At 51.8% G+C, this 24,334-nt stretch overlaps 1 protein-coding gene across 7 annotated transcripts in view; it reads left to right on the top strand.

Moving 5' to 3' along the window:
- DENND3 (DENN domain containing 3) overlaps positions 1 to 23,725 on the top strand; it is a 53,445-nt gene extending 29,720 nt beyond the window's left edge. For 5 of the 7 annotated variants that reach the window (XM_061123113.1, XM_061123109.1, XM_061123114.1 and 2 more), the window contains 10 exons: positions 1,273 to 1,532; positions 1,653 to 1,823; positions 5,196 to 5,325; positions 9,330 to 9,437; positions 11,200 to 11,339; positions 15,456 to 15,616; positions 16,827 to 16,960; positions 21,435 to 21,553; positions 21,635 to 21,772; positions 21,873 to 23,725. In XM_061123113.1, the coding sequence (XP_060979096.1) occupies positions 1,273 to 1,532; positions 1,653 to 1,823; positions 5,196 to 5,325; positions 9,330 to 9,437; positions 11,200 to 11,339; positions 15,456 to 15,616; positions 16,827 to 16,960; positions 21,435 to 21,553; positions 21,635 to 21,772; positions 21,873 to 22,073 (1,562 nt within the window). In that variant the 3' untranslated portion in view covers positions 22,074 to 23,725. Of the gene's footprint in view, positions 1 to 1,272; positions 1,533 to 1,652; positions 1,824 to 5,195; positions 5,326 to 9,329; positions 9,438 to 11,199; positions 11,340 to 15,344; positions 15,617 to 16,826; positions 16,961 to 21,434; positions 21,554 to 21,634; positions 21,773 to 21,872 lie in introns of those variants that run through there. The other 2 variants (XM_061123110.1, XM_061123115.1) reach the window with 2 other exon arrangements.
- Positions 23,726 to 24,334: the final 609 nt, after the last annotated feature.

Below are 24,334 nucleotides of genomic sequence, written 5' to 3'. Positions count from 1 at the left end.
TCAGTCCTGGGGGACCTGCTCACGGTGTGATGACCCCTCCCTCCCACAGGGGGACCCACAGCTGGGACGGGAAGGTTCCTGCATTTGGAGCAGGCGCCTAGTGGGTAATACAGACCCACAAACACACAGAGCAGCACAGGGTCGGTGGGGCCGTCTGCCTGGCACCTGCCCACCAGCCGGCAGGGCTTTTCCTTCCAGGCCTCAGTCTCCCTGTGACCGAGCATCCCTTGGTGGCTGGGCCTGTGTGGAGGGTGAAGCACAGGAAGTGTTATTAGATGCCACCAGGGAAGAGCATGCCAGCTCAGGGGGTGTCCAGGATGACCGCCTTGTCCGGGAAGGTTGCCTGTGGGCCCTCTATCTGGGTTTTGAAGGATGGGTAGGAGTTTTCTGGTCTGAGCACTGCAGACCAGCGTGTACAGAGGCATGTTACCACATGTCACTGTGCTGGGAGGCTGGAGTGTGACTGGAGGAGGGGCCTGACCTTGGAGGAGTCAGCCTCATGAACACGGGGAGACTCACCCTGGGTGTGAAGTGAAGCAGGCTTGCTTGGGGGTGTGAGGGGCCCACTGAGGATGGAGGGCAGACGGATCCATGACGCAAATGGAGCCACAGGAGCCAGACATGGGGAAGCGTCAGGATTAGGATGAGCCATTTCTCGCAGCAGCTGAGTGGGAGTTGGGGGTGGTCCCTGCTCCGTGTTACAGATAGGGAAGCAGGTTCGCTTCGTATCTTGCCTTTGGTCACACTGCTGAAGAGCAGTGAAGCTGGACTTCGGATTTTGGTCTCTTTCTAGCTCTAGAGCCCCTGAATACTGGACATTTGGGAAGGTTACTGAATCGATTAAGATCATCATGCGTACAAATAATGATGTATTTGTTCACGTAACCAAAGAGTAAGGCTTGATGCAGTGCTGTGGGAGTGTCCGAGGATCTGTTAGTGTTAGCTGCACCCTTGGACTGGCCCCAGGATGGCTGCCCACCAGTTCCAGAGGTGGCGCAGGACTTCATCCTTGTCCCAGGGTCCCCACCTGGTGCCCTGAGAGGCACTGTGACTGCCAGCCTAGGGAGGGACTGGAGAGGACAGATGGACTCAGCCCAGATCACGTGCCCCCCTGCACACCTGGGGAAACTGGGTCAGAAGGGCACTCTTTGCCAGGTGGTTCCCGTCCAGGTAGACTTAGGTGCTGGCGCCACCTGCTGCCTCCTGTGGGTAATGCGCAGCGTCCTGGTGTCCGTGGCTTTAAGAACCTCTTTTTTTCTTTATAAAACTAAGGACACCAGAAACAGATTGACCCAGAAACGTTCAAAGATTTCTACAACTGCTGGAAGGAGGCAGAAGCAGAGGCGCAGGAGGTCAGCCTGCCTTTGTCGGTGATGGAGCAGCTGGACAAAAACGAGTGTGTGTACAAGCTGTCGCGCTCTGTCAAGACGAATCGCGGGGTGGGCAAGATCGCCATGACCCAGAAGCGCCTGTTCCTCCTCACGGAGGGGTGGCCGGGCTACGTGGAGATCTCCACCTTCAGGAACATAGAGGTGAGGACAGGCCTGTGGCTGCCAGCCGTGGGCCCGCCCCTATACCCAGCTCCTGTTAACCCCAGCGCCCCCCGCCCAGACCGTTGTTTCACTTACCCGCGTCTCTTTCTGCCTCTGCAGGATGTCAGAAGCACCATGGCCACTTTTCTGCTCCTGAGAATTCCCACTTTAAAAATCAAAACAGCGTCCAAGAAAGAAGTCTTTGAGGCTAACCTCAAGACGGAGTGTGACCTCTGGCACCTGATGGTGAAGGAGATGTGGGCCGGGAGGAAGCTGGCCGATGACCACAAGGTCTGTTCCCACCCGGGGCTCCAGTCTCTTAGCGATGCTCGGCTTAAAGCCTGGGCGACTCGGGCCTGGGCCTGGGCGCAGCATCTCGTCAGAAGGCACTGGTGATGCTGTGGTCCGTATGACTCGGCACCAGGCCCTGGGGTGATGGGGGTGGCCTTGGGGGCAAACACAGAGGCCAGCCCGCAGGGCGGTATGCGTGGACCTGGGCTTGGCCTCTGCATTCTGCCTCCTCTGCTCCAGGCGACGCCCGGGGAGGGCAGCATCGGGGCTGCACCCTTGCAGATGTGAGCTCAACTCTCAACTCTTTCTCTTCACGGGATTAGGGTTCTGGTTGGGGGTGTATTAGGTTCCTTCCACAGGGCTACATTTAAAATCCTAGGGCATTTTGTAGCTTCACTTACTTTGGGCCAGACTGATGGCTTTGGTTACAGCAAGTTAAGACTTCCTAGTCATGAAGGGTACCCTGGACGGAGGTAAGACATGGGGACACACCAGGGCGATGTTTGTCTTGTCAGAAAGGCGAGATGAGACAGGAAATCCACAACAGAGTGAGCAAAGGGTCCAAACTGGGAACTCACACGGGGAGCAGTTTGTAAGGTTCTTGAGAGCTGCAGCTCACTGGTCATCGGGGAGATGCAGGTGGGGGCGGCAGCCACCCAGTGGCAAACTTCAATAGGAACGTACGCCCAGTGGTGGAAGAGCTGCCCTCTGTGATGGACCTTCCATCCCTGGAGGAGCTTAAGGTCAAGGAAATGGAAGGAGGCTTCTGTTTAAAATAAGGGAGGACTAGGTCCTAAGATTCCAATGTTCTGTGACTTTTGGACTCTCTGATTTTACGTCCACTTATTTAGCACAACCCAGGTGGCTCCATTTTTAAAACTCTGCCTGCCAATGCAGGAGATGTGGGTTTGATCCCTGGGCCGGGAAGATCCCTTGGAGAAGAAAATGGTAAGCCACTGCAGTATTCTTGCCTGGAAAATTCCATGGACAGAGGAGCCTGGTGGGCTGCAGTCCACAGGGTCGCGAAGAGTCGGACACAACTCAGAGACTAAACAACAACAACAAAGCGCATCAAAGCTGGTGGGCTGGCAGGCGCCTAAGGACAGTCGTGCAGGCTCACATCCGGCCCACCCTTCACAGGGGCTGCAGCTGCCTTTGCCAAACACGGTGGAGCTGGTCATTGTGAGACACTGTGCGGCTTACAGACCCTGAAGTGTTCACCACCTGGATGTTTATAGGAGCTTAGTGACACCTGGGATCAGTTCAGTTCACTTCAGTTGCTCAGTTGTGTCTGACTCTTTGCGACCCCAGGGACTGCAGCACGCCAGGCTTCCCTCTCCATCACCAGCTCCTGGAATTTACTCAAACTCATGTCCATCGAGTCAGTGATGCCATCCAACCATCTCATCCTCTGTCATCCCCTTCTCCTGCCTTCAATCTTTCCTAGCATCAGGGTCTTTTCAAATGAGTCAGTTCTTCATATCAGGTGGCCAAAGTATTGGAGCTTCAGCTTCAACATCAGTCCTTCCAATGAATATTCAGTACTGATTTCCTTTAGGATGGACTGGCTGGATCTCCTTGTTGTCCAAGGGACTCTCAAGAATCTTCTCCAACGCCATAGTTCAGAAGCATCAAGTCTTTGGCGTTCAGCTTTCTTTATGGTCCAACTCTCACATCCATACATGACCACTGGTAAAACCATAGCTTTGACTAGATGGACCTTTGTCAGCAAAGTAATGTCTCTGCTTTTTAATATGCTGTCTAGGTTGGTCATAACTTTTCTTCCAAGGAGCAAGCATGTCTCAATTTCATGGCTGCAGTCACCATCTACAGTGATTTTGGAGCCCCCCAAAATAAAAGTCTGTCACCATTTCCATTGTTTTCCCATCTATTTGCCATGAAGTGATGGGACCAGATGCCATGATCTTAGTTTTCTGAATGTTGAGTTTTAAGCCAACTTTTTCACTCTCCTCTTTCACTTTCATCAAGAAGCTTTTTAGTTCTTCACTTTCTGCCATAAGGGTGGTGTCATCTGCCTATCTGAGGTTATTGATATTTCTCCTGGCAATCTTGATTCCAGCTTGTACTTCATCCAGCCCAGCATTTCTCATGATGTACTCTGAATATAAGTTAAATAAGCAGGGTGACAATGTACAACCTTGATGTACTCCTTTCCCGATTTGGAACCAATCTGTTGTTCCATGTCCAGTTCTAACTGTTGCTTCTTGACCTGCATACAGATTTCTCAAGAGGCAGGTCAGGTGGTTTGGTCTTCCCATCCCTTTAAGAATTTCCCATAGTTTGTTGTGATCTACACAGTCAAAGGCTTTGGCATAATCAATAAAGTATGTTTTTCTGGAACTCTCTTGCTTTTTTGATGATCCAACAGATGTTAACAATTTGATCTCTGATTCCTCTGGCTTTTCTAAATCCAGCTTGAACCTCTGGAAGTTCATGGTTCACGTACTGTTGAAGCCTGGCTTGGAGAATTTTGAGCATTACTTTGCTAGCGTGTGAAATGAGTGTAATTTTGCAGTATTTTGAGCATTCTTTGGCATTGCCTTTCTTTGGGCTTGGAATGAAAACTGACATTTTCCAGTCCTGTGGTCATTGCTGAGTTTTCCATATTTGCTGGCATATTGAGTGTGGCACTTTCACAGCATCATCTTTCAGGATTTGAAATAGCTCAGCTGGAATTCCATCACCTCCACTAGCTTTGTTGGTAGTAAGTTGTTGTTGTTCAGTTGCTAAGTTGTGTCTGACTCTTCATGACCCCATGGACTGCAGCAAGCCAGGCTTCCCTGTCCATCATCGTCTCCTGGAGTTTGCTCAAACTCATGTGCATTGAGTCAAATGATGCCATCCAATCACCTCATCCTCTGTTACCCCCTTCTCCCGCCTTCAATCTTTCCCAGCATTAGGGTCTTTTCCAGTGAGCTGGCTCTTCACATCAGGTGACCAAAGTATTGGCACTTTAGCTTCAGCATCAGTCCTTCCAATGAATATTCAGGATTGATTTCCTTGAGGATTGACTGGTTTGATCTCCTTGCGGTCCAAGGGACTCTCAAAAGTCTTCTCCAACACCACAGTTCAAGAGCATCAGTTCTTCGGTTGTTAGCTTTTATGGACTGGGTAATTTCATAGGCTAGTGAGTGGGAGGATTATTCCAACTATTTTGGGGAAGGGGTGGAGACAACCAGTATTTGTCTCAACTAAGAGAACATAAGTACATGACATGAAATCCAAATTTAAACTCTGCAGGTGGCTTTGAAAACCACACATTTTTAAAAGTATTGCTGTGTGTAATGGGATAAAGTCTTAGCAGGACGTGATTTCAGAGACTCTGTGCTGAGATGACCGTGCCTCCCACAGGACCCCCAGTACGTACAGCAGGCGCTGACCCACATTCTCTTGATGGATGCAGTCGTCGGCACGCTGCAGTCACCGGGAGCCATCTATGCGGCCTCCAAGTTGTCCTACTTTGATAGGATGAAGAATGAAAGTAAGGTTTTTATCTGGTTGCCTTTTGTCTTACCAGTTGGAACCAACCCAAACGTCTCAAACTTCTTTCTTCTGCACTTTTCCCTTTTGAACACCACTCCTCCCTCTGCGTCTTTCCTTTTCTCACTTAGCAATCCCTTGGAGCTCTCTGCTCCTTAGGACACGCTGAGGCACCTCACCATTTCAGTGTCTGAGTAGCAGTACACTTTACCCCGTACGGTGTTGGTCCTGAATCTGAATTACCAATGACACGACAACAGGGTTTCCGTTGAGTGGCTCACAGAGTCGCCGTCGCAGTCTCTGAGATCTGTGGTCGGACACACGCCCACTGCAGAGCCGCAGGGACCTCTGTGCATGGTTGCCCATGACTGCCTGACCTCACTGCTCGGGCGTGGGGAGACCCCTGATGGCCGTCTCACTTTTTTCCCTTGATTCGGTCAGTTCCCCACCCCTAGGAATTCTCTGGTCTCCTGCCTGTAGGTTTAGATCTGGCTCTCACATTCTGGAAGCCATAGAGGTCAGTGGTTAGCTCAGTTTTTTATTTTTAGAAGATTTTTCAAGTCCAGGAAATAGGGAGAAGATAAGAATAGGTTTATGCAACATTTTTAGCTACTTCTGTTTTGTGTCCACTTTTTTTTTTTTTTTGTTACATCTATGTTTATTAAAAACTGCTACAAACAAACAAAGCCTGTACAAAAAAGCTCCAGGTACATTATCGCTTAGGACCTCCAATTCCTCTGCCACAGCCACATAGTCTTCCTCTGTCATGGATTAGTCTTCCTTCCCCACCTGCCATAAACAAAACTACTTTGAAATAGTAGTCTTGAGAGACATTATCGTCTAGGACCCCCTCTTCCTCTGCCTCGGCCTCGGCCACGTCCTCTTCCTCGGCCTCTTCCTGCAACAGCTTCCCTTTTCTTAGACTTCACCTTCGGTTCCACATCCACGAGCAGGGTGTCCAGAGGTAAGCTGTCCGACAGAATGAAATACCGGATGTTATTTTCTCGGATACTCAGTGTCTCCAGCTGTACCGGCTCTCTGTTCTTCAGGGTCATTTTCACTGCTTTAAGATGCGTATTCATACTGACATCTACACCTGTGATTGTTCCATGGACCTGTGTTCCATTCTTTAATTCAATGGTTACAGTTTCGTGACTCAGTTTCATCAAAAATCTCACGAGCTTCATCCTAGCGGTGCTGTCACCCTTTCGGCCCGATAGTACACAAAATCCGACCACCGACAGCTGAGGTCGGGCGTATGAATGGCCGGAAACACTTACTCTCGGGGCTCCGACGTAGAGACCGCGCCAAGCGCAGGGACGCACTGTTTTGTGTCCACTTTTAAATGATCTGCTAAAACCAGCTGTCCTATGCTTTGCATAAAGAAGCAGAGACTATAGAGGACCACTTACTCTATCAGCCTTACTACGTGCTGGAAGTCACATGTGCTCCGTTAAACCCACCACGTGAAGTTAATTCATGAAACACAGATGAGCAGGTTGTAGGGATTTTAAAAAAATTATTTTGGCTGTGCTGGGTCTTTGTCGCGGAGTGGGCGTTCTCTAGTTGTGGCGAGCAGAGCAGGGACTACTCTTTGCTGCGGTGTGCGGGCTTCTCACTGTGGTGGTGTCTCTGGCTGTGGGCGTGCGGGCTTCAATAGCTGCAATATGCGGGCTCAGCAGTTGCGGCTCCCAGGCTTAGGTGCTCTGGGGCGCGTGGGATAGTCCTGACCAGCGGCTGAACCCATGACCCCTGCTTTCCTATCCACTGTACCACCAGGGAAGTCCTGTAGGGATGTTTTTCAGATGACAACTAGTTCTGCTTGTATGCACTTTAAAAAACGTAGCCGTTTTATTGAGATATAATTCACACACCGTTCCCTTGCACAGTGTACACCTTTCTGGTTTGAGTGTATTCAGAGCTCTACAGCTGTGAGCACAGTGGGTTTCAAACGTTTTCCTCACCCCAGTAAGAAGCCCCATATGTTTAGCAGCTGCCCCTCAGCTGCTGAGCAACCGCTGACCGACTTTCTGTCGCTGGGGATATGCCCGTTTTTGCCTAATCTGAGCACTTCCTACGTGTGAACTCACAGCAGTGCGTGTCCTGTGTGTCTGGCGTCCTCACGTGGAGTCACACTCCTGGGTTCATCCATGTGGCAGGGGTCACTGCTTCATCCCTTCTGAGGCTGAATGGACTCCGCTGGGTGAATACAGTATAGTTTATCCCTCCCTCCGTTTACTGTTTGAGGTTTCCTGCTTCCTGCCTGTTGCAAACAGTGCGTCTGTGAATGTTTCCTGTACGAGTTTTTGTTTGGACATGTTTTTATTCCTCTTGAGTCAATAGCCAGGACGAGTCCATTTAAAATGTCACCCCAGAATAAGGGGAAACAAGCCCTGGTTTTGTGTTCGTTCCCCTCGGGGTGGTTTGCTCTTTGCCGTGTCTGTCACTAACCATGACATCACTAGTGCTTCCTGGTTCCAGGAACCCTTCTCCTGTACCCCGGACCCTCCCCCCACGCCTCCACATCCCAGGACCCCACTCTTGGGGAGCAGCCAGGATGCTCCAGTTGCTGGAGGGACTTGGAGGAGCTCTTGTCAACAGTCCTGGAGCCAGATGTTGACAGCAGGGTTTTTTCTAGCGCTTAATTAGGAACCAAATCAAATACACACTCCACTTGAGCTGTGGAGACCACTCCATGCTCAAGCCTGATCTTTGTCAAGAGTTTGCAGGAAAGCCTTCTCACTCTGGACCCCGCGTTCGCAGTCTCCACGGAGGGACCCAGCACGTGACACTCACCCTTGATCCCATCCTGCAGGGGCGGTCCCCCAAGCTCAGGGTCCCAGGTCCCTGTTCCCAACCAAGGACCGTTTGCCCTTGTGTGAAGCGTGATGAGGCAGCGATACGTGATCCCGGGCTTCAGTGATAGCTTGTGGTCCATTCGTGATGGAAGGTCTGAAAATGAAACTTTCTGAGGTTTGCACCTCATCCCTGGAGGGAGCCACTTGGCAGTCACTGGAGAAATTTGTCGTGTGTGTGTGTTATAGCCACGCTTTCCGGGAAACAAACTCACTCAGAAGGACAATGCAGATAGTGGAGGGCAGTTTATTACACCGGCGGGCCCAAGGCAGAGTCTCCTCTTAGCCAAGGACCCCGACCAGCATTTGTGAAAATCTTTTATACCCCATGTGTACGTGTCCAAACCCACCACCCCAGTCCCTTGATGCTTACAAAGGAAGGGTAAATACAATCCAATCACAATAACCCCATCATTCACGTGTTATGTGTTCAAACAGTTAATAATCAATAAGCCCACAGTTACATTCCAACCAGTTAATAACCAATAAGCCCGTGCTTACATTCTGATAGATAGTGTCCGGAGGCAGGGGTGATTAGTGTCTGTTTTCTCTTAGGTGATGAGTAACCTGGATATGATCTTCAAGGTTCCCCTGTCCAGAGGGGGTCTTATCCTTCCATTGTCGTTCCCACAGGCACTAAGCAGAGAGTTCAGAGTCCACTGGAGAGGTGGCCGAGCACGATCAGCACAGACAGGCCTGAGATGGAGTCCAGGCCCTATGAATTCCTTCTTCATGTGTGTGGGGGGTAGGGGGCAGTCATTGTTACTGGCATTGACCAGGTGAGGCCACGGATGCTGCTAAAGGTTTTGCAGTGCACAGACACCCACACAGCCATGCCACGTGCCCGGGTGAGAAGCTGCTCGTGGGCTCGACTGATGGAGAAGTATTCAAAGTCTTCTCTCTGCTGGGCCATCCCTAACAGTTGAGTGTTGATCATTTAGCTTGACAGCTGTGTTTAGATGCCAAGCAGTGTGAGACCTTGGCAGACACCCTCTGGCCGGAAACGCTTGGCTTTACTTATGTCCAGTTTAAAGAGAGATTCATCTTGGCAAATCCTGGCTCTACCCCAGGACTAATATCCTGAGGGAAGCAGAGTGTGCGAGAGTGTCCTGGAGTCTGGGGACCTGACCCCCACGTGTCTGCTTTTCAGTGCCCATGGCAGTTCCGAAGACGACCTTGGAAACCCTGAAACACAAGATCAACCCCTCGGCGGGGGAGACTGCCCCACAGGCCATCGATGTGCTGCTCTACACCCCAGGTGAGGCCTGACCCCGGCTGTGTCACTGCTGGGTTTGTAGCTTTATTGACGTCTACTTGATTTACAGCGTTGTGTTCATTTTTGCTGTACAGCAAGGTGATCCGGTTAATGCCCGTACACACATTCTTCTTCATGTTCTTTCCCGTTATGGTTTATCACGGGACATTGATTATGGCTCCCTGTGCTGTCCAGTTGGGCCATGCTGTCTGTGTCACCGCTGTTCTTCTCAACAGTCTGAGAGCTGAGACTTGTGCTCACAGTCAGCACTGCCGTGGAGGGGCAGCGGCAGGGTGAGGGTGGACAGGGCCCAGGTGGTTTTCCGCCGTTGGAGGCAGAACTCTGGGTGACCAGGGGCAGCTGCTCTGCGGACTCGGAGGCCACAAGGGCCGTGCGTGGCTGAGTCCCCATCCAGCCTCGCCATCCTCACGTCCAGCGGATGTAGCCCCTGCACGCACATCTTTGGTTGGGGTGAGCCTGTTGTCGCTGGGATGGGGTGACGGCCCCTCCTGCGCTGATGCGCACGTCTGATGACACAGCTGGCCGTTCCCCACCCCCGCCCCCTGGTCAGGGACCAGGGGAGCGTCAGTCAAGCCCTCCGCGAACGCTGGGAACCAAGGAGCCAGGCCCCGGGCACTGAGCCTGGCTTTGGAGCATCTCAGACTCTGGGGGACTACAGACTGCGTCTCAGTGGGCAGATCACCCCAACAGGGCCAGGAGACCAAGGCATGAATATCCTGGAAAGACTGGCAGATTCACACTTCCTGGACTAGGACCGAGAAGGTACTACAGAGCAGGGGTGGGGGAAAGACTGTCTCTATCGTAGGAGGTGCTGGGATGCTGTGGGTCCATGCGGGGAGATGGAGCTCAAGCACACCTCAGATCACACACGGCCATGGGCTCCAAGGATGGAGAGCTGAAAGGCAAAAGCAAACATAAGCGAGTGAAGCTTGGAGATGATAATACAGACAACAATCGTGATCCTAAGATAAAGAAACGAGTCAGTCACAAGACACATGAAAACCACGAGCCGTAAAGGAGCAGGTTGGTGACTTTGACCATATAAAGGATTTTTTAAAGAAACTTTCAAGTGAGTGAAAGTGATAGTCACAGACTTGGAAAGGATGTTCGTAAGAGGATAGACTCCACACGGGGTATTTGAAGTCGGTGGTACTTAAAGAGCGGCTACAAGTCAAGGAGAGTAAGAGCCTGATTCAGAAGCAGGCAGGAGGCGTAAACACTTCCCCATGGAGGAGATCCAGACACCCGACTAAAGCCATCAGCCTCGTGAGCGCCAGGGAAATGCAAACAAACCACAAGTGAAAAAACAAAATCTTCACGGTGTCAGAGTGGCCACGATGGGAAAGACTGATGGTGCGAAGTGTGGGTGGCCACGTGGGGACAGTGGGAGCCCGGCTGTGCTCGGGGTAGGGGGGCGAGGGGGGGCGCGGCAGCTGCAGACCCTTCTTCTGTCCCTGAGCCCCCTTCCCGCTGCCTGAAGCGCTGCCCGCAAGAGAATGCTCAGGCCTCCTGCCGTCCTGCCTGGCGGAGGGCTCTGTGTGTGTACTTCTCTGGCTGAACCAGCCGGTTCGAGACTCTGAACTCCAAGGAGCTTGGCGGTTCAGGCTGTGCTCACCTTTGGGGCCTGGGCACCCAGGGTGGCACCTGGCACTGAGCAGGACCTGAGTCTTGGCATGAATCACAAATCCCGAGCTGATGCAGCAGAGGGTTTTCTTTCAACACGTCGGGTTGCTTTCCTCTTCAGGGCATCTTGACCCAGCGGAAAAAGTGGAGGATGCTCACCCCAAATTATGGTGCGCGCTGAACGAGGGCAAGGTGATCGTATTTGATGCTTCCTCCTGGACAATTCACCAGCACTGCTTTAGAGTGGGCACGTCTAGGCTGGTGAGTAAATGGTGTGCTGTCCAGTGTGGACAGTTTTCATTGGCTTCCGAGTCAGGCTGCGGTTTTGGAGAGCGAGCGTGTCCACCTGCACAGGCAGCGGATGCTTGGACTCCACGGCATCCTGCTTAGTTGGGGTTAGGGCTTCATTTTTTTAAGACCTTTATATTTTTGCTTGTTTATTTTTGGCTGTGCTGTGTCCTTGTTGCTGTGTGGGCTTTTCTGTAGTTGTGGTGAGCAGGGGCCCCTCTCCAGCCGCAGTGCTTCTCACTGCAGTGGCTTCTCTGGTTGCGGAGCACGGGTTCTAGAACGTTTAGGCTTCAGTAGCTGTGATTCCCAGGCACCAGAGCACAGGCTCAGCAGTTGTGGCACACGGGCCTAGCCACTCCACAGCATGTGGGATCTTCCCGGATCCGGGATCGATCCCATGTCTCCTGCATTCGCAGGCAGAGTCTTTTATCACTGAGCCACCAGGGAAGCCTGAAGGGTTTTCACTTTTATCTCGAGCTTTTAAATTGAATGTAAACTTGTTCTGTCTTTCACTTAAATATTCTCATTTAAGTGAGCAGATAATGGCTTTAACCACCCCTGCACTCTGAAAACTATTATAAAACTGGATTTCAGTCCTGTGAAGGGCAGGGCAGTATTCTCACATTTACATTTCCAGTCACCAAAAGCGGACACTGGAATTATTTTAACATATTTGGGGTTGAGACTGAGAACCACTTAAATAAAATTTGCATGATATCATAGTTATCGTGTGGTTGAGAAACCTCAATTGTTTGAGTTTTTAGACTGATAACTTAGTCAACTTTGGTAAAAGAAAGTTCAGTTCAGTTCAGTTGCTCAGTTGAGTCCGACTCTTTGTGACCCCATGGACTGCAGCACACCAGGCTTCCTGGTCCATCACCAACTCCGGAGTTTACTCAAACTCATGTCCGTTGAGTTGGTGATACCATCCAACCATCTCATCCTCTGTTGTCCCCTTCTCCTCCCACCTTCAATCTTTCCCAGCATCAGGGTCTTTACAGATGAGTCAGTTCTTCACATCAGGTGGCCAAAGTATTGGAGCTTCAGCTTCAGCATCAGTCCTTCCAATGAATATTCAGGACTGATCTCCTTTAGGATGGACTGGTTGGATCTCCTTGCAGTCCAAGGGGCTCTCAAGAGTCTTCTCCAACACCACAGTTCAAAAGCATCAATTCTTCAGTGCTCAGCTTTCCTCACAGTCCCAACTCTAACATCCATACATGACCACTGGAAAAACCATAGCCTTGACTAGATGGACCTTTGTTGACAAAGTAGCATCTCTGCTTTTTAATATACTATCTAGGTTGGTCATAACTTTCCTTCCAAGGAGCAAGCGTCTTTTAATTTTGTGCAAAAACCACCTCACCCCACCCCCTAGAAACCCAGGATCAAGTGTTAGGTCTGTAGCTGTTAGTGCTGCCAGGATCAGCCCACTGGTTTTTGGAGGTCTCTCAAGGCCCCTCGTGGCTCTTTGAAAATCATTTGTTTCTGTGTGATGTCACCCTCATGCCCCAGGGCCTAACACAGCCACACCTGGAAGGGGCCTTGTGAATTCTGGCGTTTCCAGGAGAGGGGCGGTCGGTGCTATCTTTCTGGTGGGGTTCGCGTGTCTTCAGCGACGCTACCCTGCTGTTCAAAATGCTGTCACACCTCCTCTCTGGTGGGCTTCATCCTGTTCAAGACCCTCAGGGTACAAAAGAAGCCACTGTCCCAAGGGGTCTTACTAGGAAAATTTTCATGCCAACTCCTTTAACATGAAACAACATTTTTTTCCCCTGTGAAAAGCAAGGTGAAGTGAAGTTTGCATACCTAAGTGTTCAGCTTATATCCACTTTGATAGTCATGTTCCATCATCTAAAAGCAAGGGGACAATCTATGGCACTTTCTGTGCTTCCAAAACTGGGCTGAAACAGAAGCACTGTGATTCAAATCCATGTTGCCAAAGGGTGGGGATCATTCTTAAAGTTGCTAAAAACCATCCCCCTCCACATTCAAATAATGAGCTTCAGATGAGAAAGGAACAGGATCCAAGACACATTAGAGCAAAATATTTATAGAAGTCTAGTAACGCTTTAGATCAAACAAAAAACAAGAAGGAAAAATTAAGGACATCATTCTTACTCTAAAATTTAATTTTTTCCTGTTGCTTCTTAGTTACAAGCGTTTCAAAGACTGTTTAGTAACAGAATAACTTTAAAATCCTCCTGAAAATGAAATCAAATGGCTGCATTTTGTATCAATCTCTATTGATTGGCAGTTAGGCCAGGTAACATTTAATTAAAGCAGAAAGTTAACAAATTATGTGAAAATATCTTCCCACTAGTTTCACAGGAGCAGTTTGTATCATTTGACAAGGCAGAAAGTTGGGCAATTATCTCTAGAAAATGCTGCCTCCTCTGAAATTTGAAGTTCAAAGTGGTTTATCTGAGATATCCTTGGGCCACTAAAGAAAGACATTTAACTAAAATTATAATAATTCTTTGGTAGATGCCACAAAAGAAAGAGCTTTTTAAAATAATTAATTTTGAAATTAGCAAAGTAGCATCTTTCGAGAATACGTATTGGTAAAATCGAAACTATCAGTTCTTATAAGCTCTTTCATGTGGTAATGATAAGTAGAAGTAACCACCAGATAAGTAATGGTAACCACCAGATAAAGTAACAGTAACCACCATCGATAGTGATTTACTGTATTAGGTCTAGCCTCAGCCCCTCCAACATGATGTAACTGTTATTCTTGTATTTGAAAACCTGAGACATCTGTTAACAGTTTCAGTAAAATATTGCTAGTGTCATGGATGAAGGCTGACACCAGCTCAGGAAATTTTTAGGGATGCAGTCGGGTTGGTTGAGATGTACCAGCAGACACACTTATGGTTCACACGTTTACGTGGCTTGTATAACTCTTCAGTGTTTTAGCCCTTAATTTCTAATTTCGGAAACTCTACAGATAATCACTGTTGTCGGTTCTTGCCATGCCAGAATCCCTGAGAGCTGTCTCCAGCTGCAGGAGCACTGGGAGTTTTGTTTGTTGCTAGTACTCTTTGGAAGGAAAGTTATAACCAACCTAGACAGCATATTAAAAAGCAGAGACATTACTTTGCCAACAGAGGTCCATCTAGTCAAGGCTATGGTTTTTCCAGTGGTCATGTATGGATGTGAGAGTTGGACTGTGAAGAAAGCTGAGCGCCGAAAAATGGATGCTTTTGAACTGTGGTGTTGGAGAAGACTCTTGAGAGTCCCTTGGACTGCAAGGAGATCCAACCAGTCCATCCTGAAGGAGATCAGTCCTGAATATCCATTGGAAGGACTGATGCTGAAGCTGAAGCTCCAATACTTTGGCCACCTCATGTGAAGAGGTGACTCATTGGAAAAGACCCTGATGCTGGGAGGGATTGGGGGCAGGAGGAGAAGGGGGACGACAGAGGATGAGATGGCTGGATGGCATCACTGACTCGATGGCATCACTGACTCGATGGATATGAGTTTGAGTAAACTCTGGGAGTTCGTAATGGACAGGGAGGCCTGGTGTGCTGCAGTTCATGGGGTCGCAAAGAGTCGGACACGACTGAGTGACTGAACTGAACTGAACTGAGTGTGCCGATTTGCCTCATCGCTCATTGATTTGTGGCCCCAGAACAAACACTAATGGAGCTTTCGTGGTTGTCCAGTTGTGCTCGTGGACAGGGCCTGGTAGCTGAGTGCACGTTTTATCCAAGGTCGGGCAAGGCGACTCTGCCTCTGGGGTCAGCTCAAACTGTGCACAGGTATCCTTTTCACGGCCTACTTAGTGCCACGTCTTTCACATTTTTGTGCTTTGTGTGTGTGTGATTTTGCTGTTTAAAATGCTACCCTAGCGTAGAGCTGAAGAGCCTTATGGAGAAGGTGCAGACACAGTTCGGACCTGTGTTGTTCAAGGATCAAAGGTGTCCTTAAACAGAAATGCACATCAGTGATGACGTGTTGATCGCGTGACAGTGATGTGACCCGAGGCCAAGCAGGAACCTGAGCCTGTGAGTTCCCGGGAGTGGCGGCTCGGCGCGGGACACACGGGCCGTTGACCGTGCTGCCGTCTCCTTGGCCCGACAGAACTGCATGGTGATGGCGGAGCAGAGCCAGGTGTGGGTCGGCTCGGAGGACTCGGTCATCTATATCATCAACATCCACAGCATGTCCTGCAACAAGCAGCTCACTGACCACCGCTCCAGCGTCACGGGCCTGGCTGTGCAGGACGGCGTGCAGGCGACCAGGTGCGGTGGGCTTCACTGGGTGGGGGGCCGCCTGGCTCGTGGGCGGGTCAGGGTCCCAGAGGGCAGGGTCCCAGTGGCTGGGCAGGGGGAGTGAAGCAGGTCTGGGAGGCGAGCCAGGGGACGTCCCTGCATGGCTCTGGTCATGCGTACAGAGAAGTGGTCTGAGGACGTGGTCAGAGAAGACCCCCTCTGGGGTGAGCATGGTGGGCACGCGGCAGGCCCTTGGCCTCCCCGCCCGTTCCCTGGCTCTGGGCTTGGCCTGCTGTCCTTGGCCTGTGGACGCATCACTGAAGTCCCTGTCTTCACATGGGACCCCCGTGTGCCTCTGTCCAGCTGTGCACTTATCAGGACACTATTCAGTACTGGATTAGAGTCCACCCTGTTAGCGTCACTTAACTACTTCTCTGAAGACGCTGCTGTGAACTAAGGTGGCATTTGAAGTGCTGGAGGTTAAGGGCATCAACATATCTTTCTTCGGACCGCAGTTCAACCCGTTGGCTGTCGAACCTCACCTCATTCCTCTGTCCTTACTTCATTAAGACGGTCAGGTCCTGAGGGCAGCCCCCATCTGTTCCCTCGCTGGGGCCTGGGCCTGGATCGGGGCCTGGCACACCGCAGGTGAGGGGTGGGGGGCGCTGAGCTCCCGGCGGAGCCCGCTTCCCGCTGTGGCCTGGAAGCAAGTGGGCACAAGTGGCCACGGCTCCTTTTTGGTTGCTCCCCTGGTGTCACCCCCACCTCTTGTCCCCCGAGGGCCAGGGGTGCCGGGTGTTCTCAGTCTGGGGGACTTGGGTCCTCAGTTGAAGGTCACACGCCACCAGGAGGTGCAGGGCACACAGCACTAGCTGAGCCCGCCCCCCTGCAGCTGCAGTCCCAGAGCCCCTCGGACCCTTGGCCTCGCGCGTGCGGGGTGCCGGGAGCACTGGTTTCTGGCCCCTGCTGGGGGAGGTAGATTTTAGTGAGTGGTTCTGCTCACAGTCCCTGACGGAGGGGGCGGCGACCCGCGGTGGGAGGTGCCGGGCTGGCGTGGGTGCTGAGCGGACCCCACCACCCTGGTGTCCGCGGCGGCCCCTCCGGCGGGGCCTGGGTGCTGAGCCAGCTGGCAGCGTTGTTCTCTCTGGATGGAAGGGCCGTCTTTCCATCATCCGCGTCGTCACCACCATCGCGTGGTCCTCTCGGGCCGCAGTTAAGTGTGCGCGTCTGTTCGCCCCAGCACCGTGTACTCATGCAGCACTGACGGGACGGTCCTGGCCTGGAACGCAAGCTCCCTGAGGGTGACCGGCAGGTTCCAGGTGCCCGGTGGAGGGCTCTCGGCGATCAGACTGCACGGCGGCCGCCTCTGGTGCTGTAAGTGCCCCGGCCCTGGCCCCTGCCCCCGCTAGGCCAGGAAGAGGCCAGGCCCTTTCCTCTGCCTCACATTCCAACTGGGGCTTCAGAACGCAGGCTCCTTCTTTGTGCTCCTGCTCCCCACATCCCTCCTGGGTGTGCGGCTGCCCGCTGCCCCACCCCCTGCCGTGCCCCTCCCCCTCCTGCTGCCCTCCCCCCCTCCGCCCCTCCCCCTCTCGCCGCCCCTCCCCCATGCCCTCTCCCCTAATGTGCCCCTCCCCTCCCACTGCCCCGCCCATCAATGCCCCGCCCCTCACATGCCCCGCCCCCTCCCGTGCCCCGCCCCCCCCGTGCCCCTCCTCTCCCGGTGCTCCTCCCCCCTGCTCTCGCTGCGCCCCCGGGGGCCATGGCCGTTCCTCCCGCAACCCCCTGGCCCCATCCTCTGTGTGCTGACGTGAGTGGTCCTAAGCCGGCACTTGGCCGAGCGGGGCGGGTTGTGATGGGGAGGTGCAGACGCCTGAGGCGTGGCTTCTGTATTCATGAGCATTACAGCGCAAAGGTGGCCTGCACTTTGAAGGCTTCGCTAGCGTGTGCCAGATACCACGGACGATGGTCATGGATACTTTTTAAATCGAAGCATGTTTTACCTGTGATGAGATGCACAGTGTGTGTGTGGTTCGCTGTGTGTTGAAAGTGCACACCACATAACGCCTGACAGGGCAGACACAAGGTTTCCCTCGGGGCCTGGCCCCGCTGTGCCCCTCTGCAGGGAAACGCCTGTTCTGAATTCTCCCTGGGTTTGTTCGCCTGGCTCCTGAACTGTCTGTAGATGGGCTCTGCAGCCTGCACTCTTTTCATCTGGCTCAGGACAGGCAACATGATGTTTTTAGGGTTCATCATCCACAGTGTTTGCGGAGCGACAGCACGATCGTTCCACTGTGTGGATGCTACAGCCCGGTTACTGGTTCCCCTGTGGGTGGACCTGGGTTAACCATGTTTCACCATCTGAGAAACTGTCATCTTCTCTGAAGCTGCCACATGGTTTTATGTCCCCACCAGTGGTACATGAGGCTTCTAGTTCCTCCCCGTCCTCACCAAACCTATCATCTATTTTTTATTCTAACTGTCCTGGTGGGTGTGAAGTGGTATCTCACTGTGACTTTGGTTGTGTTTCCCCCGATGACTTATGGACTGTTTGCCATCTCTGTTTTCTTCAGAGACATGTTTATTCAGACCCTGTGCTCATAGGTCTTCTCACTTTCAAGGCGGTTAATGACATGGCTGGGTGTAAACCTTTTTTTCCCCTCCATTTTCCCATCTGTACTTCTTTTGTTCCTCCCTTCCTGCCTCCTTTTGGGCTTTTTTTTTTTTTTTTTTTAAATATTCAATTTAATCTTCTTTATTGTCTCTCTAGTTCTTTGGGCTTTGTTCTACTTTTTAGCAACGGCTCTAAGGATTTCAATATGCAAGCTTAACTTCTCACTACATACCTTCAATAACTATTACACCACTTCATGTATAATGGACACAGTGCACAGTAGTAGAATTAATTTCATTTACCTTTCTTTCCCCTCCTATTGTTGTTAAATGCCATTGTGATAAACTTCATATTTTAGAAAATTTTGCCTAAGTACTCAATGGTCTTGCAAAGAAATTAAGAAAAGAATTTATTTTTGCCCATATATTTATTTCTGGTGACCTCCGTCCCTTCTTAAAATTCAGGTTTCTGCCTTGCATCACTGCCTCTTAGCCTTAGGATTTCCAATGACCTGTGTCTGCTGTAAACTCCAGGCTGACATGTAGTTCCCCAGCATGTTAGAAATGTCATTCCATTGTCTCGCAGCTCTTCTTGTTCCTGATGAGCAGTCAGCCGTCTTTCCCACTGTTCTGCTGAACAGAATGTGTCTGGGGTCAGTGGCTGCTTTTAGGGTCCTGTCTCTGGTTTGCATGAGCTGGGTGTGAAGGGCTTTGTGTTGATCTTGCTTGCGGTTTACTTTCTTGAATTGAGGGGGACCCCGGGAACTGTGCTGCTCACCGAGTTTCATTCTTCCCAAGACTATATCCTTCAGCTTTGGTTGGTCTCTGGTGACTGTCAGATATGTGTGTGTCCATTCATGGGTGCATTTGGGACTAAAAATCCCTGTTAAATATGGGGAGGGATATAACAGATTAGAATGAGGGTAGATAACCTTGTTTTCCGGGTAGAATTCCTCATATTTTTCAAGTTAATGAGTATAGTAAGTAGTTTTCCTATTTAACAATGAGAAAAGCACAAGAGTAAAGAACAATCTTTCCCGTGAAGTGCTGTTCCAAGTCTTTAAGCAAGGATAACAAGCTAAAACCTTAGTCACTCAGCTGATGGGGTCTGTGGGCACCGAGGTATAGCCTAGAAGGATGTGAGTGTGGAGGGGCAGGGTGATGCCTCTGACTCCCCCACAGGCCCTTGGTGAGGTGAGCCTGGGGGTTCCCTCTCCAGTCTGGTCAGTGTTTCAGACCCTCTGTACCTTCCCCTAAGTCTGCGTCTGCTGCAGCACCACAACCCCCCCCAGCCCCAGGCCTGAGCGCCCCTCACAGGACGCGGCTCCAGTGGTTACTGGGAGGGAGCGGAGCTCGTCCTGCTCCCCGCGGTTGTAGGTGGGCACTGGGAGGCGCATGTGTGGTCCAGGCTGCGGCCTCTGTGTGTTCAGTGTCAGATCCAGGGTCGTCACAGACGACTGGTCACTTTGGGTTGGTCCCTGGCACCTCAGTCTCTCTGCTCATCTGAAAAATAAGGTGGAAATGCCATCTCTCCCACTGGACAGCAGGCCGACAGCTGGGAGATGCGAGAGGCAGAATGTGGGCCTCAGAGTGTCAGTGGCTGTGAGGGTCACTGACCGTTACCCCAGAAGGCGGCCCTGACGGGCTGGGCACCTCGAGGCCAGTGATTGGTTCACCCACATCTGTGGCCCCACTCCATGCTCTGTGTGCAGCAGGACCCCTGCACGCTCACACAGGCTGGGTGGCTCTGAAATCCGCCTGCCGCCCTCTGCAGTGTTCGTGGGCAGTGAGCGTGCTGGTCGGCACTAAGGAGGGGGTCCCTGGGGGCATTAGTGCCTCTTGGCAGGACCTCCTGCTGCCCAGGTATTCCTAACAAGTATAAGCATCTGAAAGGACCTTCTTAATTAGGGCAAGTGGATGATGGCATCTCGGGATGAAAGCCTTCCTGGAGGGATGCTGGGGTTTCTATTAGGTCTCAGGCAGGAAGGAGAGGCTCTCGCCTCCTGTGACTGAGAACCCAGCTGAGCTCCCAAGTCCCAAGTATGGCCAAGGGTCATTTCTTGGTGGGCTTGGAGTCCAACCACCGTGACAGGAAGCTGGAGCCCTTCTGGGGGGCTTGCACCTCCTCCCTCTGCAACCAGACGGTGCTGCCCGCAGGGCGGGGCTGCATCCTCCTGTCCCTGTGGCTTCATGCAGGGTGGGAGGCGGAGGGAGCAGGCAATAAAAGCCCCGAGAGGACAGCCCTGTGGCTCCTCACCTTATCTTGAACCTGACTCCGTCTCCCCTGGAAACCTGATCTGATGACCTCGCTGTTGGATAATTGTGGTGACTTGTAGCTCTCATGATGTGGAGACTTGGTTTGCTTGAGTGATTAATAGAAGCAGACAGAGAGGAGCTTTGATAGAGAGATGTGTCCCACAAGGCTGGGAACCATCACCTAGAGCTCTAATCTTTACCCATGGGGGTATCACATGGCCTGGCTGCAAATAACCATGGCAGGAAGGATTCCACCGGCTTCCTCATCGGTAAAGATGGTACTTAGCGCCCAAGGGTGTCTGAGGGAAGATGTGAAAGCACCACGTGGAGGTTCAGTTCAGTCACTCAGTCGTGTCCAACTCTTTGTGACCCCATGGACTGCAGCCCGCCAGGCCTCCCTGTCCATCACCAACTCCTGGAGTTTACTCAAACTCATGTCCATCGAGTCAGTGATGCCATCCAACCATCTCATCCTCTGTCGTCCTCCCGCCTTCAATCTTTCCCAGCATCAGGGTCTTTTCCAGTGAGTCAGTTCTTTGCATCAGGTGGCCAAAGTATTGGAATTTCAGCTTCAGCATCAGTCCTTCCAATGAATATTCATGACTGATTTCCTTTAAGATGGACTGGTTGGATCTCCTTGCAGTCCAAGGGACTCTCAAGAGTCTTCTCCAACACCACAGTTCAAAAGCATCAATTCTTCTGTGCTCAGCTTTCTTTATAGTCCAACTCTCACATCCATACATGACTACTGGAAAAACCATAGCTTTGACTAGATGAACCTGTGTCAGCAAAGTAATGTCTCTGCTTTTTAATATGCTATCTAGGCCTGTAACACGGAGGCTACAGTTAAGAGTGTCTCACGCCGCACTCAGATGTGGGGAAGGGGCCGTGGCCTGCTGGTCACCCTGAGCCCCCATGGCCCTTTCGTCCCTGCGCTTCACGTTCACTCTGCCCACCCTCATCCTGCTCTTCGGTCCTGCAGGCACTGGAGACAGCATCCTGGTGGTGAACATGAGTGGATCTCCTTGTCAAGAGCTGAAGATCGACGGGAGCTTTAAAGAGACAGGCACCTCCTTCCTGGGATTCCAGCTCATGCCCGAGGTACCCCAGCACATTGGGTTGGGCTGGCACCCCCAAGCCGCGGGACTGCCGCCGCGATTGCCCTGACCCGTTTCACTTTAGCAGGAGCAGCTCTGGGCGGCCTGTGCCGGGTACCCCGACGTCTACGTCTGGAGCCTGCAGGACCTAGCCCAGCCCCCGCAGAGGATCCATCTCCAGGACTGCTCTGAGATCAACTGCATGATCAAGGTGAAGAAGCAGGTGAGAGGACATGGGCCTGGGGGTGCCCCTTGCTGCCCGACTGGGGGCCCCACGTGCCTCCCAGCTGGGCTACACATGTGATGCCCGCTTCTCCTGGCAGATCTGGGTGGGCGCCACGGGGCTGTCACAGGGGCGGCTGAAGGGGAAGATCTATGTGATGGACGCGGAGAGGAGGACGGTGGAGAAGGAGCTGGCGGCCCACGCGGACACGGTGAAGACGCTGTGCTCCGCGGAGGACAGATACGTGCTGAGCGGCGCCGGCCGTGAAGAGGGGAAGATCGCCATCTGGACGGTCGAGTGACCGAGGGGGCGTGTGCACTGCGAGCCAGGGATGCACCTTCTGACAGCTGCTGGCGCTTCGCGAGGGGAGGCGGTCCGAGCCGGCCGGGGCCATCTGCCCGGCGTTGGGGCAGGTCCACTGCAGGGCCTCCTGGGCTCTCTGACCGCTGGGCTCTCTGACCTCCTGGACGTTAGCTGATGAAACTGGACCGTTATCGGGGGTGGGGGGGCTGTTTCTCAGGCAGCCTCTGCCGAGAAGCCCTCCCGTGCTGTCTGGATGGTTCCAGGACCTACACCCTGGGCCAGTGCCAGGCTAGCCGAGAGCCGTCGAGCTAAAGCACCCGTGAGCTGCAGACTGCCGGTCTCTGGCCATGCTTGCCCACCCACTTCCCTCACTCACTCACTCACCAGATACCAGGCGCTGGGCTTACAGGAGCCCGGCACCAGTACACTGACCTCTTGTTTCCAGTAAAGCTCATGAGAAGGGCTGCTTCTAAATGACCACGTTGTGGTTGAGTAGGTTTGCACCTGCCCTTGCTGTCGCCCGTCAGAGCAGGGGACAGAGCCTGCCCAGGGAGGGGACAGCACTGGGGCGAGGCTGTCTGCACGGGGGCTGAGATAGGCTCTGTGTTTTTTCTTTTTAACAAATGCAGTGTTTTTGTTTTTTTTTTTTTTCATTTATTTTTATTAGTTGGAGGCTAATTACTTTACAATATTGTAGTGGTTTTTGTCATACATTGACATGAATCATGAGACAAGTGCTCGGGCCTGGTGCACTGGGAAGACCCAGGGGAATCAGGGGAATCGGGTGGAGAGGGAGGTGGGAGGAGGGATCAGGATGGGGAATACATGTAAATCCATGGCTGATTCATGTCAATGTTTAACAAATGCAGTGTTTTTATAATGAAAAGAGACATTTTTTATACCAAAGATCAGCATTTTATCTAAAACAGCACAAACAAACCCTTACTGGACATGCCTGTCCATTTCCACTGCATCTGGATCCTGGCTGCACAGCGTGTAATGTATATGTAGACAGTGCCTTATTATTTAACTGAAGATAATCATACTAGCAAAAGACCTTTTGTACAATTTTACTGTAACACTGAGCTTTCGTCCCTGTTTTGGCTTGGCTGCTGGGCACGGAGGGAGCGCTGCGTCAGGGCCCCAGGCTGTCCCCCGTGGAGCCACAGCGTGCTACGCCACAGGAGGCTGGCTGCCACACCCTCTGTCCTGGGTTTGGGGAACCTGGTTAGACATCACGCCAGACCTTGTGAGCAAGGTCTCTGTCAGGCCCCCAGGACACAGCCAGGCTTCCGAGGTGTCTGCAGTGACTCCCGGTTGAGAGCTGTAGCCTGGCCTCTGGCCGGGTCTATAGAACCTAAGCATTCTGGAAGGTCTGATCATGTTCTGGGATGTCCTGAGACTGTGGTGCAGAGAAGAGCCAGGCGGCTGAATCCCCCCAGTCCGTCCTTCTGGGGAAGGTGTGTTCCCCTGACTTCTAGAGGGAAGACTGGTCTCCCAGCAGCAGAGGGCAGAAGGTGGAATTCTGCTTTTGTACACACATGAAAAACCAGAGTAAAAGCCCATCAGAAATCCACATAAATTATTGAATTCCCATCCATGTGCAACCAGGTATCTTCACCTCATCAGGAATAAATTCTCATGTGCTAACACTGCTGTCCAGTTTCTTTACTTTAGCCAGTGTTAACTTGTGGGGGCGTCTTTAAAATAGTACAGGACTGCTCAACATCACTGACTATCAGAGAAATGCAAATCAGAGTGACAGTGAGGTGGCACCTTATAGCAGTCAGAATGGACATCATTCAAAAGTCTACAGATAACAAATGCTGGAGAGGGTGTGGAGGAAGAGGAACCCTCCTACACTGCTGGTGGGAGTGTAAGTTGGTGTAGCCACTACGGAAAACAGTATGAAGGTTCCTTAAAGAACCAAATGTAGAATCACCATATGATCCAACCATCGCACTCCTGGGCATATTTCCAGAGAAAACTATAATTCAAAAGGATACATGCAGGACTTCCCTGGTGGTCTACTGGTTAAGAATCCACTTTGCAATGCAGGGGATATGGGCTTGATCCCTGGTCGGGGAACTAAGATCCCACATGCCACAGCTGAGACCCGACGCAGCCAAATATTAAAAAAAAAAAAAAAAAAAAGATGCATCCCAGTGTTTACAGTGGCACTATATACAACAGCCGAACATGGAAGCAACTGAATGTCCCTCAACAGAGTGGGTAAAGATGTGGTCCGTATACACGATG

This window comes from Dama dama, chromosome 21 (genome assembly GCF_033118175.1).
Source record: "Dama dama isolate Ldn47 chromosome 21, ASM3311817v1, whole genome shotgun sequence".
In the NCBI taxonomy this organism is placed as follows: domain Eukaryota; kingdom Metazoa; phylum Chordata; class Mammalia; order Artiodactyla; family Cervidae; genus Dama; species Dama dama.
The sequence above is the reverse complement of the archived record's forward strand: the minus strand, read 5'-3'. Positions and strand labels throughout refer to the sequence as shown.